At 43.9% G+C, this 16,630-nt stretch overlaps 1 protein-coding gene and 1 long non-coding RNA gene across 2 annotated transcripts in view; one reads left to right on the top strand and one right to left on the bottom strand.

Annotated features, from left to right (window-relative positions):
• LOC109868815 (uncharacterized) overlaps positions 1-3,186 on the top strand; it is a 71,775-nt gene extending 68,589 nt beyond the window's left edge. The window contains exon 5 of the long non-coding RNA XR_004205009.1: positions 403-3,186. This is a non-coding gene — a long non-coding RNA (uncharacterized LOC109868815). The remainder of the gene's footprint in view (positions 1-402) is intronic.
• A 10,226-nt stretch (positions 3,187-13,412) lies between these two features.
• The window catches only part of LOC109868814 (disabled homolog 2-interacting protein), a 65,239-nt gene continuing 62,021 nt past the window's right edge, over positions 13,413-16,630 (bottom strand). Inside the window, exon 13 of the mRNA XM_031802653.1 lies at positions 13,413-16,325. Coding sequence (XP_031658513.1) covers positions 16,158-16,325 — 168 coding nt within the window. The 3' untranslated portion in view covers positions 13,413-16,157. The remainder of the gene's footprint in view (positions 16,326-16,630) is intronic.

A 16,630-nucleotide genomic window follows, 5' to 3' on the forward strand; every position in this document is an offset into this window, starting at 1 on the left:
GCTTAAGGTGCATCCCTGACTCATCCCGCGGCCCTGTGGAAAGAAATGTGTTTTTTGTACAGTTTAACCGCAGACTTGTTGTTTGTGTACATGTATTTTATGTCATATTGTTTCCCCATCACCACTTTCCATAAATGTGTATAGCAGACCCTCATGCCAAATTGAGTCGAAGGCTTTTTTTGAAATCAACAAAGAATAAGAAGACTTTGTCTTTGTTTTGGTTTGTTTGTTTGTTTGTCAATTAGGATGTGCGTGGGGAATATTTGGTCTGTCATAGGATCATTTGGTAAAAAGCCAATTTGACATTTTATTTTCTCTCTCTCTCTCTCTCTCTCTCTCTCTCTCTCTCTCTCTCTCTCTCTCATCCTCTCCACCACATCTCTTCTATCCTTCTCCTGTCAGGCATGGGTCTCCAGGTGTTTGTGGAGGCTGTCTTCTACCCGGCCCAGCGCAGGTTCAAGTCTCTCTGCTGGAGATGTGTGAGGCTTAGCTGGAGAACCAGGGAGTAGGGGGTCCTGGAGGATCTCTTCCTGAGAACAGCACCTGGTCCAGCAGGCGCTCTGTGAGCCACCCCAGACCAGGCCCTATCAGAACCCCAGCTCTGCTCCCCGGCCAACCTGCGCAGGGCCTCCTCCCAGAACTACCAGCTGCATCAGCGATTACGACCCCCACACACACAAGGCCAATGTAGAGAACTGACCTGACTCAGGCCTAAGAAGCTATACTCCCACACACAGACCTCACAGAGGAGCACACAGACTGGCTCCCTCTCCACTGGAAGTCCTCCAGGGTGTCCTGTCAAGAGCAGACAGACAGATTGTAGGGAGCTGACCTCAGAGGCTGACTTCCAGGACCTGTTCTGGGCTTGATTTATTTTCCTTGTGAAGAGGAGGAGGAGGGGGAGGAAGGTAGTGCATAAGGTGGTTGAGGAAGTGGGAGAACAAGGGATGAAAGTATATAGTGGGATAGATGGAGTTTGTTCCCTCTGTGTGTGTGTGTGTGTGTGTGTGTGTGTGTGTGTGTGTGTGTGTGTGTGTGTGTGTGTGTGTGTGTGTGTGTGTGTGTGTGTGTGTGTGTGTGTGTGTGTAACGCCAGGCCACTCAGGTCTAGAGGGGGAGATGGATGGTTGTAAAGCCCTGCTTGAGATGCACTTATTGTTTCTTACCTCCAGGGTGGTGTTTGTCTCCTTTCATCCCCTGTCAAGCTACCCACTGGACAATCACACACGTTTTGTTATTCTATCCTCGTGGGGAACTGAAATTAATTTCCATTCGACATCCTATTTTCCTTAACCTGTTACACAAACTCTAACTTCTAAACCTAACCACTAACCCCTTAACCTAATTCAAATTCTAACCCAACCCCTAATTGTGACCCTAACCCAAAGCCTGACCCCTAAGCTTAAAATAGCCTTTGTCCTCATGGGGATGTAGGAAATGTCCCCCAGAGGGAGAATTATCCTTGTTTTACTATCTTTGTGGTGACTTTCTGGGATTTTAGGTCCCCACAAGGATATAAGAACCAACCAAAACACACACACACACACACACACTGCAGTGTTACAATCACACAGTGTGTGTTTCTTGTATGTATCTGAGCATTTGCATGGTAGCTTTAGAACCTATAACATTTGCACAGGTGTGTGTGTGTGTGTTATTGTATTTGTGATAATTGCCAGAGGTTCTGCCATTCGGCTGTTATAGCTCATAGAAGCATATGTTTTGCGATTCGATACTGTGATTTTATTGGAATTCGATGCTCCAAACATATTGCTCACTGTATGTCTGCTGTAGAGGGACAAGAGAAAGCCATGAATATAAATGTTTTGGAATATAAAAGTGGTCAGCTCAAAACACGTCGACTCACCATTTAAAAGAAGATTGAGAACTAGCTATAGGCTGACACATACAGGTACAGCCGCTAGCTAGCTAACATTAACAACCAAGAAACATTTTATATTTATATATATAGTTGTGTTTTTTACAAGTCGATACTTGGAGTCACAGTATTGATATAAAACTAGCAAAAATGAGGGGCTATGGTTTGATTTAGGACCGGGCACTTCCTCTGCTTTCATAACAATAACATAGCAGCCTTAGACATACAGCAGTGGGAAAGAGAGAGAGGGTCACTCAAAATGTCCACCACAGACCCAATGTCAGCACATCTTCTATCACATCCTATATGTAATGTACTGTATAGGAAATAAGGTGTGATTTCAGACAGAACCAGAGCTGTCATGTTTACAAATCCTGTGTCATTCATATCCATAGGAATGTTTTAATGGTATTTCATTTCTGTTGTTGGTTTGTTTTACATTTATTCACGTCAGTCATTGTCACCTATGAACAGTTGCTGTATTGCATTGCTGCTTGCAGGAGAATAAAACTAAACAGTAAAGTTATCATGGTTCCTGCAGGACTATGGGCTTCTGCTTGTCTACACTGAACACCATAACAAAGAACACACTAAATGTTTTTGCGACCCCACTTTGTAAAAAAGAAAAAGAAATTGTAATTGTAATCAAAAATGTTTAGTTTTTTTTATTTGGGCTATGGCAGTCTTACAAATCAGTTTGACAGTGTTCTTGACAGTATTCAATCTGAAGGAAATATGGTTTGAAGTGACTGAAAAGCATCAGAAAGGTATTGGGAAGATCAGAAGATCATCAGGCAATAAATCATTTTGCATGATCTTCTGTGTAGAAAAGAACATCATCATTGATGATATTCTTTTCCCCCCCAGTCTGATTTAGTGCCTGGTCTCGTCCACTCAGTTCTAAGGACTTGTGGGCAGAGTAGAGGGAAACAGTATGTACATACATGTTCCTGAGAGTCTTATATTTTCAGTGATGGGGTCATAATATGTTGTAGCTTAATAAATCATTCAAAAGAGCTGCATTTGTAGGAAGAAAACAGAAACCACTCTGTTTATTAGAACTGCATCTAGTGGCTACGGGAGGTTACTGAAGTATCCCCGGTTCTATGAACCAAGTGCAAATGTTCTCTCGCTACCACATTTTCAACCCCTAATTTGGGAAACCCTGAGTTAAGACTATAGACGTTTGCTCCATCATCTCATACTGCACTCCATCACAGCATCTGAGAATATATGCTCAGCCATAACCTCCACTGGGATGTACTGCACAACTGTTTATAGCACTGTGATGCAGAATAAAGGACTGTATTTAAACCAGTTGAAAGGGTTTTTCTTGAAGTCTCTATTAATGGTTAATGACCGTTTTGTGTGTGTGTGTGTGTGTGTGTGTGTGTGGTGGCAGGTCCGATCATCCCTGACCTAGGCTGATTGATTAACATGGAGAGGTTAACCACTTGATGACTTATCTCTGACACTCAAACACCATGGCCTGTGACCTTCCCTCACCATTCTGTCTCTACCTCTCCCTCACTCTCTCTCTCTCTCTTTATTTCACTCCTCTTCATGCCACCTCTTTCGATATTTCTCTTTTCCCAATTATCCAACCCTCGCCCTACAGAAGAATGGGTTGAATACTGGATACTGAATTCTGTATATGTAAATAATGTTTGTGTGGTTCTCTTATTGGAGAGCATGGGAGAGTGGGATCCCCCTCATTAATCAGTGTTACAGTGGGATCCCCCTCATTAATCAGTGTTACAGTGGGATCCCCCTCATTAATCAGTGTTACAGTGGGATCCCCCTCATTAATCAGTGTTACAGTGGGATCCCCCTCATTAATCAGTGTTACAGTGGGATCCCCCTCATTAATCAGTGTTACAGTGGGATCCCCCTCATTAATCAGTGTTACAGTGGGATCCCCCTCATTAATCAGTGTTACAGTGGGATCCCCCTCATTAATCAGTGTTACAGTGGGTTCCCCCTCATTAATCAGTGTTACAGTGGGATCCCCCTCATTAATCAGTGTTACAGTGGGATCCCCCTCATTAATCAGTGTTACAGTGGGATCCCCCTCATTAATCAGTGTTACAGTGGGATCCCCCTCATTAATCAGTGTTACAGTGGGATCCCCCTCATTAATCAGTGTTACAGTGGGTTCCCCCTCATTAATCAGTGTTACAGTGGGATCCCCCTCATTAATCAGTGTTACAGTGGGATCCCCCTCATTAATCAGTGTTACAGTGGGATCCCCCTCATTAATCAGTGTTACAGTGGGATCCCCCTCATTAATCAGTGTTACAGTGGGATCCCCCTCATTAATCAGTGTTACAGTGGGATCCCCCTCATTAATCAGTGTTACAGTGGGATGTTGCTGCTGTTGATCTGACTGAGTTCATGTTTGATGTGCCCTCAATATTCTCACTCTGACTAGTGGAGCGGCTATAGAGGTAGGCAGGGAGGCAGGGAGGCAGGGAAGGAGACAGAGAGACAAGCAGGGAGACAGAGAGATAGGCAGTGAGACAGAGAGGCGATCAGGGCGGGAGGGAGTCAAGCAGTGAGGGAGAGTGGGAGGCAGTCAGCCCAGGCAGGGAGGGAGGGCGGGAGGCAGTCAGCCCAGGCAGGGAGGGAGAGCGGGAGGCAGTCAGCCCAGGCAGGGAGGGAGAGCGGGAGGCAGTCAGCCCAGGCAGGGAGGGAGGGCGGGAGGCAGTCAGCCCAGGCAGGGAGGGAGGGAGGGCGGGAGGCAGTCAGCCCAGGCAGGGAGGGACGGAGGGCGGGAGGCAGTCAGCCCAGGCAGGGAGGGAGGGAGGGCGGGAGGCAGTCAGCCCAGGCAGGGAGGGAGAGCGGGAGGCAGTCAGCCCAGACAGGGAGGGAGGGCGGGAGGCAGTCAGCCCAGGGCGGGAGGCAGTCAGCCCAGGCAGGGAGGGAGAGCGGGAGGCAGTCAGCCCAGGCAGGGAGGGAGGGTGGGAGGCAGTCAGCCCAGGCAGGGAGGGAGGGCGGGAGGTAGTCAGCCCAGGCAGGGAGGGAGAGCGGGAGGCAGTCAGCCCAGGCAGGGAGGGAGGGCGGGAGGCAGTCAGCCCAGGCAGGGAGGGAGAGCAGGAGGCAGGCAGAAAGAGAGGCGCTAAGTGAGCCTCGCGGGGAGCAATTAGAGACATCTCTGTGAAATAAACACGATGAGGAGGCTCTATTAATGAGTTCCGTTCCCTACCCACTGGCTGCTCCCTCCCTCCCTGCTCCCTGCACCCTGCTGCTGGGCCTGAGTCAATAGAAATACATTCATTAGTTCAATCAGTCCAACACAACAGCCTTTGAAGTGTATGTGGACAGCCAAGGTGTTATATTATTGTGTTATAGGATAGCAGTGATGCTCTGATTTCCATCGTTCTGGGCTCCCTGTGTCTAATCCTTGATCTTAGATTTGTTAGATCTTACAATGTAATATAAATATTCTACACAGTCTAATATGTTGACCACAGGACACTGATTCTACACTGGTGTTAAGCCTCTGCTTCTGAAGTGTAGGTCTACACTGAATAACTGGTAGAATACCATGTACAGGCCTACACTGAATAACTGGTAGAATACCATGTACAGGTCTACACTGAATAACTGGTAGAATACCATGTACAGGCCTACACTGAATAACTGGTAGAATACCATGTACAGGTCTACACTGAATAACTGGTAGAATACCATGTACAGGTCTGCACTGAATAACTGGTAGAATACCATGTACAGGTCTACACTGAATAACTGGTAGAATACCATGTACAGGTCTACACTGAATAACTGGTAGAATACCATGTACAGGCCTACACTGAATAACTGGTAGAATACCATGTACAGGTCTACACTGAATAACTGGTAGAATACCATGTACAGGTCTACACTGAATAACTGGTAGGTAGAATACCATGTACAGGCCTACACTGAATAACTGGTAGAATACCATGTACAGGCCTACACTGAATAACTGGTAGAATACCATGTACAGGTCTACACTGAATAACTGGTAGAATACCATGTACAGGTCTACACTGAATAACTGGTAGAATACCATGTATAGGCCTACACTGAATAACTGGTAGGTAGAATACCATGTACAGGTCTACACTGAATAACTGGTAGAATACCATGTACAGTTCTACACTGAATAACTGGTAGGTAGAATACCATGTACAGGCCTACACTGAATAACTGGTAGAATACCATGTACAGGCCTACACTGAATAACTGGTAGAATACCATGTACAGGTCTACACTGAATAACTGGTAGAATACCATGTACAAGTCTACACTGAATAACTGGTAGAATACCATGTACAGGTCTACACTGAATAACTGGTAGAATACCATGTACAGGCCTACACTGAATAACTGGTAGGAAGAATACCATGTACAGGCCTACACTGAATAACTGGTAGAATACCATGTACAGGTCTACACTGAATAACTGGTAGAATACCATGTACAGGTCTACACTGAATAACTGGTAGAATACCATGTACAGGTCTACACTGAATAACTGGTAGAATACCATGTACAGGTCTACACTGAATAACTGGTAGAATACCATGTACAGGCCTACACTGAATAACTGGTAGAATACCATGTACAGGACTACACTGAATAACTGGTAGGTAGAATACCATGTACAGGCCTACACTGAATAACTGGTAGAATACCATGTACAGGTCTACACTGAATAACTGGTAGAATACCATGTACAGGTCTACACTGAATAACTGGTAGAATACCATGTACAGGCCTACACTGAATAACTGGTAGAATACCATGTACAGGCCTACACTGAATAACTGGTAGGTAGAATACCATGTACAGGTCTACACTGAATAACTGGTAGAATACCATGTACAGGTCTACACTGAATAACTGGTAGAATACCATGTACAGGTCTACACTGAATAACTGGTAGAATACCATGTACAGGTCTACACTGAATAACTGGTAGAATACCATGTACAGGTCTACACTGAATAACTGGTAGAATACCATGTACAGGTCTACACTGAATAACTGGTAGAATACCATGTACAGGTCTACACTGAATAACTGGTAGAATACCATGTACAGGCCTACACTGAATAACTGGTAGGTAGAATACCATGTACAGGCCTACACTGAATAACTGGTAGGTAGAATACCATGTACAGGTCTACACTGAATAACTGGTAGAATACCATGTACAGGCCTACACTGAATAACTGGTAGGTAGAATACCATGTACAGGCCTACACTGAATAACTGGTAGAATACCATGTACAGGTCTACACTGAATAACTGGTAGAATACCATGTACAGGTCTACACTGAATAACTGGTAGAATACCATGTACAGGTCTACACTGAATAACTGGTAGAATACCATGTACAGGCCTACATAGGAAATAGCACACATTAATGGACTGACTGTAATACATGACAGAAATAACGTCTGCCTCAGCTAAGGTAGGATAGAGTTTTTGTGCATTTTCAGCTATTACGTTTTGGAGCATTCTCCCTCTTCTCCTCTTCTGTCCATCTTTCTCCTTCTTCTCTCCCAGCTACTGTGGGGAATAACAATCAGGCAGTATATAGGTCAGCCTAGCTGAGGAGCATGTACCATTCACTACCCCTCTTTTACATCTCTCTCCATCTTCCTCTCTATCGCTCTCCCTCTTTTACCTCTCTCCCTCCACATTCCCCTCTAAATAGCTCTCTTCATCACCCTATTCCTAGACTGAGCAGCTTTGAAAATGTGTTCATTTTCTCATTATAGGCCAAGTTGTATCTGATTTACCACCTGTCAGTCATCTGAAACTGTTTACCAAATGATAGGTCTGAAACCACTGGTGGGTCACGGTTGTATTATAGGTTGACGCTGGATATATGTTAAGGTTTTGTGTCCGATGTGTCACTTGAAAAATGCATATACAGTTGATGTCCGAAGTTTACATACACTTAGGTTGGAGTCATTAAAACCTGTTTTTCAACCACTCCACAAATTTCTTGTTAACAAACTATAGTTTTGGCAAGTCGGTTAGGACATCTACTTTGTGCATGACACAAGTCATTTTTCCAACAATATTTTACAGACAGATTATTTCACTTATAATTCACCTTATCACAATTCCAGTGGGTCAGAAGTTTACATACACTAAGTTGACTGTGCCTTTAAACAGCTTGGAATATTCCAGAATATTATGTCATGGCTTTAGAAGCTTCTGATAGGCTAATTGACATCATTTGAGTCAATTGGAGGTGTACCTGTGGATGTATTTCAAGGCCTATCTTCAAACTCAGTGCCTCTTTGCTTGACATCATGGGAAAATCAAAAGAAATCAGCCAAGACCTCAGAAAATAAATTGTAGACCTCCACAAGTCTGGTTCATCCTTGGGAGCAATTACCAAAAGCCTGAAGGTGCCACGTTCATCTGTACAAACAATAGTACGCAAGTATAAACACCATGGGACCACGCAGCCATCATGCCACTCAGGGAGGAGACGCGTTCTGTCTCCTAGACATGTACTTTGGTGTGAAAAGTGCAAATCAATCCCAGAACAACCGCAAAGGACCTTGCGAAGATGCTGGAGGAAACAGGTACAAAAGTATCTATATCCACAGTAAAACGAGTCCTTTATCGACATAACCTGAAAGGCCGCTCAGCAAGAAAGAAGCCACTGCTCCAAAACCGTCATAAAAAAGCCAGACTACGGTTTGCAACTGCACATGGGGACGAAGATCGTACTTTTTGGAGAAATCTCCTCTGGTCTGATGAAACAAAAAAATAACTGGCCATAATGACCATCGTTATGTTTGGAGGAAAAGGGGGGATGCTTGCAAGCTGAAGAACACCATCCCAACCATGAAGCATGGAGGTTACAGCATCATGTTGTTGGCGTGCTTTGCTGCAGGAGGGACTGATGCACTTCACAAAATAGATGGCATCATGAGGATGGAAAATTATGAATACTTCCAAAGTTTTGGCAAAATGGCTTAAGGACAACAAAGTCAAGGTATTGGAGTGGCCATCACAAAGCCCTGATCCCATAGAAAATTTGTGGGCAGAACTGAAAAAGTGTTTGCGAGCAAGGAGGCCTACAAACCTGACTCAGTTGCACCAGCTCTGTCAGGAGGAATGGGTCAAAATTCACCCAACTTATTGTAGGAAGCTTGTGGAAGGCTACCCGAAACATTTGACCCAAGTTAAACAATTTAAAGGCAGTGCTACCAAATACTCATTGAGTGTATGTAAACTTCTGACCCACTGGGAATTTGATGAAAGAAATAAAAGCTGAAATAAATAATTCTCTCTACTAATATTCTGACATTTCACATCCTAACTGACCTAAGACAGGGGATTTTTATGTAAACTTCCGACTTCAACTGTACATACACATTTGTGAAGTCCTTTTTGAAAAATATGTTTACCACAGTGCCAAAGAACACACAAGGCAGAGGCTTAAAATAGGTAAATAAAACTTTAATAAGTCTAGTTGCAAATGTACATAAATTGCACAGCCACATTGTTTTGAATATATCATCAACACAAATTCCTCTGTACATTATTGTTTTCACCACTGTTGTCCAAGGAAGCAGAATCCAGCAAATACTTCACTTTCAACATACTTACAAAAGTATTTTCTAAGATATTAGAAAACATACAACATCTTTCACTTTATTTATAGATGTATATTTAGTTTATAGTATTTTTCTCACTGGCTCTAACTGTACTGTAGGTATAATGAGTTTGTGTGGCTACAGAGACATCATCACCACATTTCTCTCTCTGACTCTCCTATATTCTCTAACAACTTAATGAAGGTGGAACAGAGCTGGGATGCTACCAGAAACATACCCAAGATTTAGAATTGATAGCCAAATGAAATGACATTGCATTCCCTATTTCTATGGAAGAGGCTTCATGTTGTGTTGCCCTGGTAATACTAATAGATCATTAGAAGATTTATACCAGTATTAATCTAGCTGATTTGGGAGAGTTGGCATTTCAATGGCACATGCTAGTTTGTAAGGTAGGGTTCGACGGTAGAGGGCTACGGATGAGAAGTGGAGACTACTCAGGGGACTAGACTTAAGTCCCTAATATCACAGTCAGTACTCTCTTTTCCCCTTCAAACTCTGGAAATAAAATACATCATTGTTGAAGTTTGAGCCAATCATCTGAAATCTAGTGGTTCGGTAGTGCACTCCACTACATGGCTAATCAAGCCCACAGTGCACATTTCTGCAGTCCAAAATATGGAGTTTTTATGGAACGTAGACTAATAATGCTTAAAACCCCATTTTAAAAGTGCATAGAGCTGGGCTGATGAGAAATGGGATTTTGTGCTTGTGTTTTTCTTTCTCCACAATTGATTGGTCATAGAATGCTGGACGGTTGGATTCTCCCTGTCCTCTACACACCTGAAATCATCCAACACCTCTCAACAGTAAATTGTCATTTTACATTTTTTTTGTTGCAACTATTAATTTTAAAGTGGTTTTCCCTTGATCGAAAAAGAGAATAATGAATGTGGCGGTGGAGAGGAGAGGAGAGACTTAGATCTACAGGCTAAAACCTGGAGATCTAACTGAACAGGACAGATGACTGACTGAGCTATTTACAATTTACATGATGTCATATCGATCGATAGAGCAGTATTATTGAACACAAGGTACATAAAAAAAACTATTTTTAACATTAGGTAAAAATATTGTGAACATTTAATTTACACTCGTCTCCAAGCCTGTCCAGCCTCTTGATACATTAATCGTTATCATATACAGTACCAGTCAAAAGTTTGGACACACCTACTCATTCAAGGGTTTTTCTTTATTTGGACTATTTTCTATATTGTAGAATAATAGTGAAGACATCAAAACTATGAAATAACACATATCATGTAGTCATGTAATCATGTGGTAACCAAAAAAAGTGTTAAACGAATAAAAATATATTTTATACTAATGTGTACGCTAATAAATCGGGAAGCAAGTACAGGGAGTGAATTTAATAAATAAACAAAAATGGAACAAAACAAGAAACATGAGTAGCGTACAAACATGAAACATGGAGTCAATAACGCCTGGGGAAAGAACCAAAGGGAGTGACAGATATACAGGAGGTAATCAGGAAGGTGATGGAGTCCAGGTGAGTCTCATCAGGCCAGGTGAGCATAACGATGACAGTTGTGCATAGTAAAGAGTAAACTAGAGACAATGAGCGGCAGAGAGGGGGAGCAGGATTATACGTGACAGTACCCCCTCCCTGACGTGCGGCTCCAGCCGCAGGACGACGACCAGAGGGACGGTCCCGAGGACCAGCAGCGGGCCGATCTCTTCTGCTGAGGCGTGGGAACCTGCAGAGCCAGCTGGGCCACGGGAACCTGTAGAGCCGGCTGAGGCGCGGGAACCTGTAGAGCCAGCTGAGTCAGGGGAACCTGTAGAGCCGGCTGAGGCGCGGGAACCTGTAGAGCCAGCTGAGGAGCGGGAACCTGCAGAGCCAGCTGAGGCGCGGGAACCTGTAGAGCCAGCTGAGGAGCGGGAACCTGTAGAGCCGGCTGAGGAGCGGGAACCTGCAGGCCCAGCTGAGCAGCGGGAACCTGTAGAGCCAGCTGAGGAGCGGGAACCTGTAGAGCCAGCTGAGGAGCGGGAACCTGTAGAGCCAGCTGAGGAGCGGGAACCTGCAGAGCCAGCTGAGGAGCGGGAACCTGTAGAGCCAGCTGAGGCGCGGGAACCTGTAGAGCCGGCATGGAGCCCGACGAGCTAGCTGAGGCATGGAAGCCTGACGAGCCAACCGAGGCTTGAGAACCTGTTGAGCCAGCTGTCACGGAAGCCTGACGAGCCAGCTATCACGGAAGCCTGACGAGCCAGCTGTCACGGAAGCCTGACGAGCCAGCTGTCACGGAAGCCTGACGAGCCAGCTGTCACGGAAGCCTGATGAGCCAGCTGTCATGGAAGCCTGATGAGCCAGCTGTCATGGAAGCCTGATGAGCCAGCTGTCATGGAAGCCTGACGAGCCAGCTGAGGCATCCATGGTTGCTTCTGCAGGTTGCTCCCTTGGACCCGACGTCACCAGTAAAAAATCATCCCTGTTGCTTCCCTTTGGTGAGGTGTTATTCTATAACGTGTACCCTAATAACGTGTACGCTAATATCGTGTACCCTAATAACGTGTACGCTAATAACGTGTACCCTAATAACGTGGATGCTAATAACGTGTACGCTAATAATCGGGAAGTAAGTACAAGGAGTGAATTTAATTAATAAACGAACATGGAACAAAACAAGAGACACAAGTAGCATACAGACATGAAACATATAAACAGAGTCAAAAACGCCTGGCGAAAGAACCAAAGGGAGTGACAGATGTAGGGGAGGTAATCAGGAAGGTGAGCGTAACGATGACAGTTGTGCGTAATAATGAGTAAACTGGTGACAACTAGCGCCAGAGAGGGGGAGCGGGAGTAGACGTGACATATATTTTAGATTCTTCAAAGTAGCCACCCTTTGCCTTGATGACAGCATTGCACATTATTGGCATTCTCTCAACCAGTTTCATCTGGAATGCTTTTCCAACAGTCTTGAAGGAGTTCCCACATATGCTGAGGACTTGTTGGCTGCTTTTCCTTCATTCTGTGGTCTAACTCATCCCAAACCATCTAAATTGGATTGAAGTTGGGTGATTGTGGAGGCCTGGTCATCTGATGCAGCACTCCATCGCTCTCCTTCTTGGTCAAATGCCCTTACGCAGCCTGGAGGTTTGTTGGGTCATTGTCCTGTTGAAAAACAAATGATAACCCCACAAAGCGTAAACCAGGTAGGATGGCGTATCACTGAATTCTAAATAAATCCCTGACAGTGTCACCAGCAATGCACCCCCACACCATCACACCTCCTCCATGCTTCACGGTGGAAACCACACATGCGGAGATCACCTACTCTGTGTCTAACAAAGACATGGAGGAAGGAACCAAAAATCTCAAATTTGGATTAATCAGACCAAAGGACAGATTTCCACCGGTCTATTGCCCATTGCTCGTGTTATTTTTGCCCAAGCAAGTCTCTTCTTCTTATTGGTGTCCTTTAGTAGTGTTTCTTTGCAGCTATTCGACCATGAAGCCCTGATTCACGCAGTCTCCTCTGAAGAGTTGATGTTGAGATGTGTCTGTTACTTGAACTCTGTGAAGCATTTATTTGGGCTGTGATCTGAGGTGCAGTTAACTCTAATGAACTTATCCTCTGCAACAGAGGAAACTCTGGGTCTTCCTTTCCTGTGGCGGTCCTCGCAAGAGCAAGTTTCATCATTGCCTTGATGGTTTTTGCTACTGCACTTGAAGAAACTGTCAAAGTTCTTGAAAGGTTCCATATTGACTGACCTTCATGTCTTAAAGTAATGATAGACTGTCATTTCTCTTTGCTTATTTGAGCTGTTCTTGCCATAATATGGTATTTTACTAAATAGGGCTATGTTCTGTATACCACCCATACATTGTCACAACACAACTGATTGGCTCAAATGCGTTAAGAAGGAAATACATTATTATAACAAGGCACACTTGTTAATTGAAATGTATTCCAGGTGACTACCTCATGAAGCTGGTTGATAGAATGCCAAGAGTGTGCAAAGCTATCATCGAGGCAAAGGTTAGCTACTTAATATATTTAGATTTGTATAACACTTTTTTGGGTTACTACATGATTCCATATGTGTTATTTCATAGTTTTGATGTCTTCTCTACTATTCTAGAATGCAGAAAATATTAAAAATAAAGAAAAAACACTTGAATAAGTGGGTGTGTCCAAACTTTGGACTGGAAACTGTATATAATAGGATATATAATCACATATTATATATGTTTATTTCTGTAGCAACTCATAAAAAAAGAAGTTCATCATCTTCCTATATTGGCAACCGAAAACAAAAGCTGACAGTCTGGCGCTACCATTGGTTATAGCACCAAAATGAAGCATGCAGATTTCATCACTCTTATTAATTAATCTGTAAAGGTAAGAAAAAGGAATAGAAAAATATACCAAATATAGATGTTGAAATGTCTGGTGGGGGCGAGCCGAACAGCAGCTATCGGATCATTCAGAAGGACTTAAACACCCAATTTTAAGACCAACTGTGTTTGAGTAGCATCTTCACATTCAGAAGAGAGAGAGAGAGAGAGGGAGAGAGGGAATGAAGGAGAAGGGGAGAGAAATAGAGGAGAGAGAGATGGAGAGAGGGAATGAAGGAGAAGGGGAGAGAAATAGAGGAGAGAGAGATGGAGAGAGGGAATGAAGGAGAAGGGGAGAGAAATAGAGGAGAGAGAGAGATGGAGAGAGGGAATGAAGGAGAAGGGGAGAGAAATAGAGGAGAGAGAGATGGAGAGAGGGAATGAAGGAGAAGGGGAGAGAAATAGAGGAGAGAGAGAGATGGAGAGAGGGAATGAAGGAGAAGGGGAGAGAAATAGAGGAGAGAGAGATGGAGAGAGGGAATGAAGGAGAAGGGGAGAGAAATAGAGGAGAGAGAGATGGAGAGAGGGAATGAAGGAGAAGGGGAGAGAAATAGAGGAGAGAGAGAGATGGGGAGAGGGAATGAAGGAGAAGGGGAGAGAAATAGAGGAGAGAGAGATGGAGAGAGGGAATGAAGGAGAAGGGGAGAGAAATAGAGGAGAGAGAGATGCTTGAAAGTGAAGTGGGAGGTCACAGTCTCGATGCAGCATGCTTCATTGACATTAATTTACAAACAGGAGTTTTAAGAGTAACATTCTTACTTAAGAGTTTTAAGAAAAAGTAATATTATAATCTGTGAGGTCACGTGACCGACACCAGTCCAGTGTATAGTATAATGTTATGTTAAACAACACAACTCTCTCTCTCCTTGTACTACAGGGGCTATGAGACCAACCATGGCTGGAGGGAGGAGCTATAGGAGGACAGGCTCATTGCAATGGCTGGAATGGAGTTTTGGAATGGAGTCAAACATGTGGTTGCCATGTGTTTGATACCATGTTTGACCATTCATGCCATTCAAGCCATTACAATGAGCCAGTCCTATAGCTCCAAATGCAGAGGGACACACAACCAACATACAACATTGATTCAACGTTGATTCAACATTAATGATGAAGCACTAAAGCAAACCTCGACCCAACCAGGTCTGTCCAGAAAACCTGGATAAACTAAAGGTTTAGAAGAAATAAAATAGCATTCTAACTATTTAATCTGTTGATGGTACTACTCACAGTATAGCTGCAGTCTCTCCCCCTATGCCCTATAATACACAGTATAGCTGCAGTCTTTCAAATATAACTATATCTCATGTATACTTTATAGAGGAAAAAAATAAATATGCATACATCTATATTAAATATCATTAATATAGTCTCACATATAGTTCATTATTTAGGGTTTATAATACATTACGTGATGTATTTATACAGTATATGTATTCCTTTACAAATCCACAGTATTATAAGTTGTGCCTTTTATGGCAGGAAGAAGGGGGCTGAAGGACAAAGTAGAGGTGTGTTCCTTACTTAAGGCGTTTCATGTACCAATAACTTTCACAAAGTGCACTATGTAGGGGGGGTAGGGGATAGTGGGGCACTTTGGAACACACTCAGGGACTTAAAAATAAAGATCAGTTTGGACAAAAAATATTTCAAAGCTCCTATTTGGTTTTTAAAAGAATGAGATAAGATCTAAATAAACCATTGTTTTTGTTATTGTTTTGTACAAGGTCCACATAACCTGCTCCTAACAGAGAGAAGAAGAGAGGAGGTCAGGAAAGGAGAGGAAAACAGAGAAGAGAAAAGAGGAGAGGAAAGGAGAACAGAGAAGAAGAGAAGAGGAGAGTAAAGAGGTTTTGGGTGACTATCTGACAGACAATGTGTTGATTATATAGTGGTTTGACCCAAGCTTTAGGGAAGAGAGCCTGAAATTGTCCCAGCAACTGCATACATCCAATGGAAACATCCAAGTCGATTGATTGACGGAGAGTTCAGTTCATGTCTACAGCTTGTCCCGGCTTCTCCTCTGCAGGGCCCATCTGGTGTTCAGCTCTGTCCATTGATTCGTTGTCTCTTTCCTGGTCTGCTGTCTGTCAAACTGAAGACCCGCCTCCTCGCTTGGCCCCTGGCAGTGGTCTCCTCACTCACATTCTCCTCACCATGTAGTGTCCATATAAGGAAGTGTCCTCTACAAGCACCAGCCAACACACACACACACACACACACACACACACACACACACACACACACACACACACACACTCTCTCTCTCTCTCTGCCTCTAGCAGTTGCTGCTGTTCCTGAACTCTCCATTCTCAGTGATCTGGAGCTTGGTGGGGTTGGTCGGGGAGATGCCGTTACGGGTCTGCATGCTGTAGCGCTCCTTCAGCTGGGTCAGGGCACTCATCAGACGGGCGTTGGCCGTGTCCAGGGACGCTATACGTTTCTCCTGCAGAGAGAGATAGAGAGAGAGAAACACTGGATTAGAGAGGTGGAGACGGAGGAAAGTGGTAGACAGTAACGAGAGAGATACCAAATATAGACCTGTGCAAAGATAGGTGGTGAAGTACACAGACAACTAGACAAGCAGACACATTCATGTAAACATTTTATTGTAGTTTCCTGCTCCTGTTAGTGTCTGTGTGCGGGGTTAACTGAATCATCTATGGTCCTGTCGCATTCATTCACCAGAGGTGTTCTCTAATTCACTATTCACCTCTCTCTCTTCTCTCTCTCTCTCCATAACGAGCTTTC

Source organism: Oncorhynchus kisutch, linkage group LG23 (assembly GCF_002021735.2).
Source record: "Oncorhynchus kisutch isolate 150728-3 linkage group LG23, Okis_V2, whole genome shotgun sequence".
Taxonomy (NCBI): domain Eukaryota; kingdom Metazoa; phylum Chordata; class Actinopteri; order Salmoniformes; family Salmonidae; genus Oncorhynchus; species Oncorhynchus kisutch.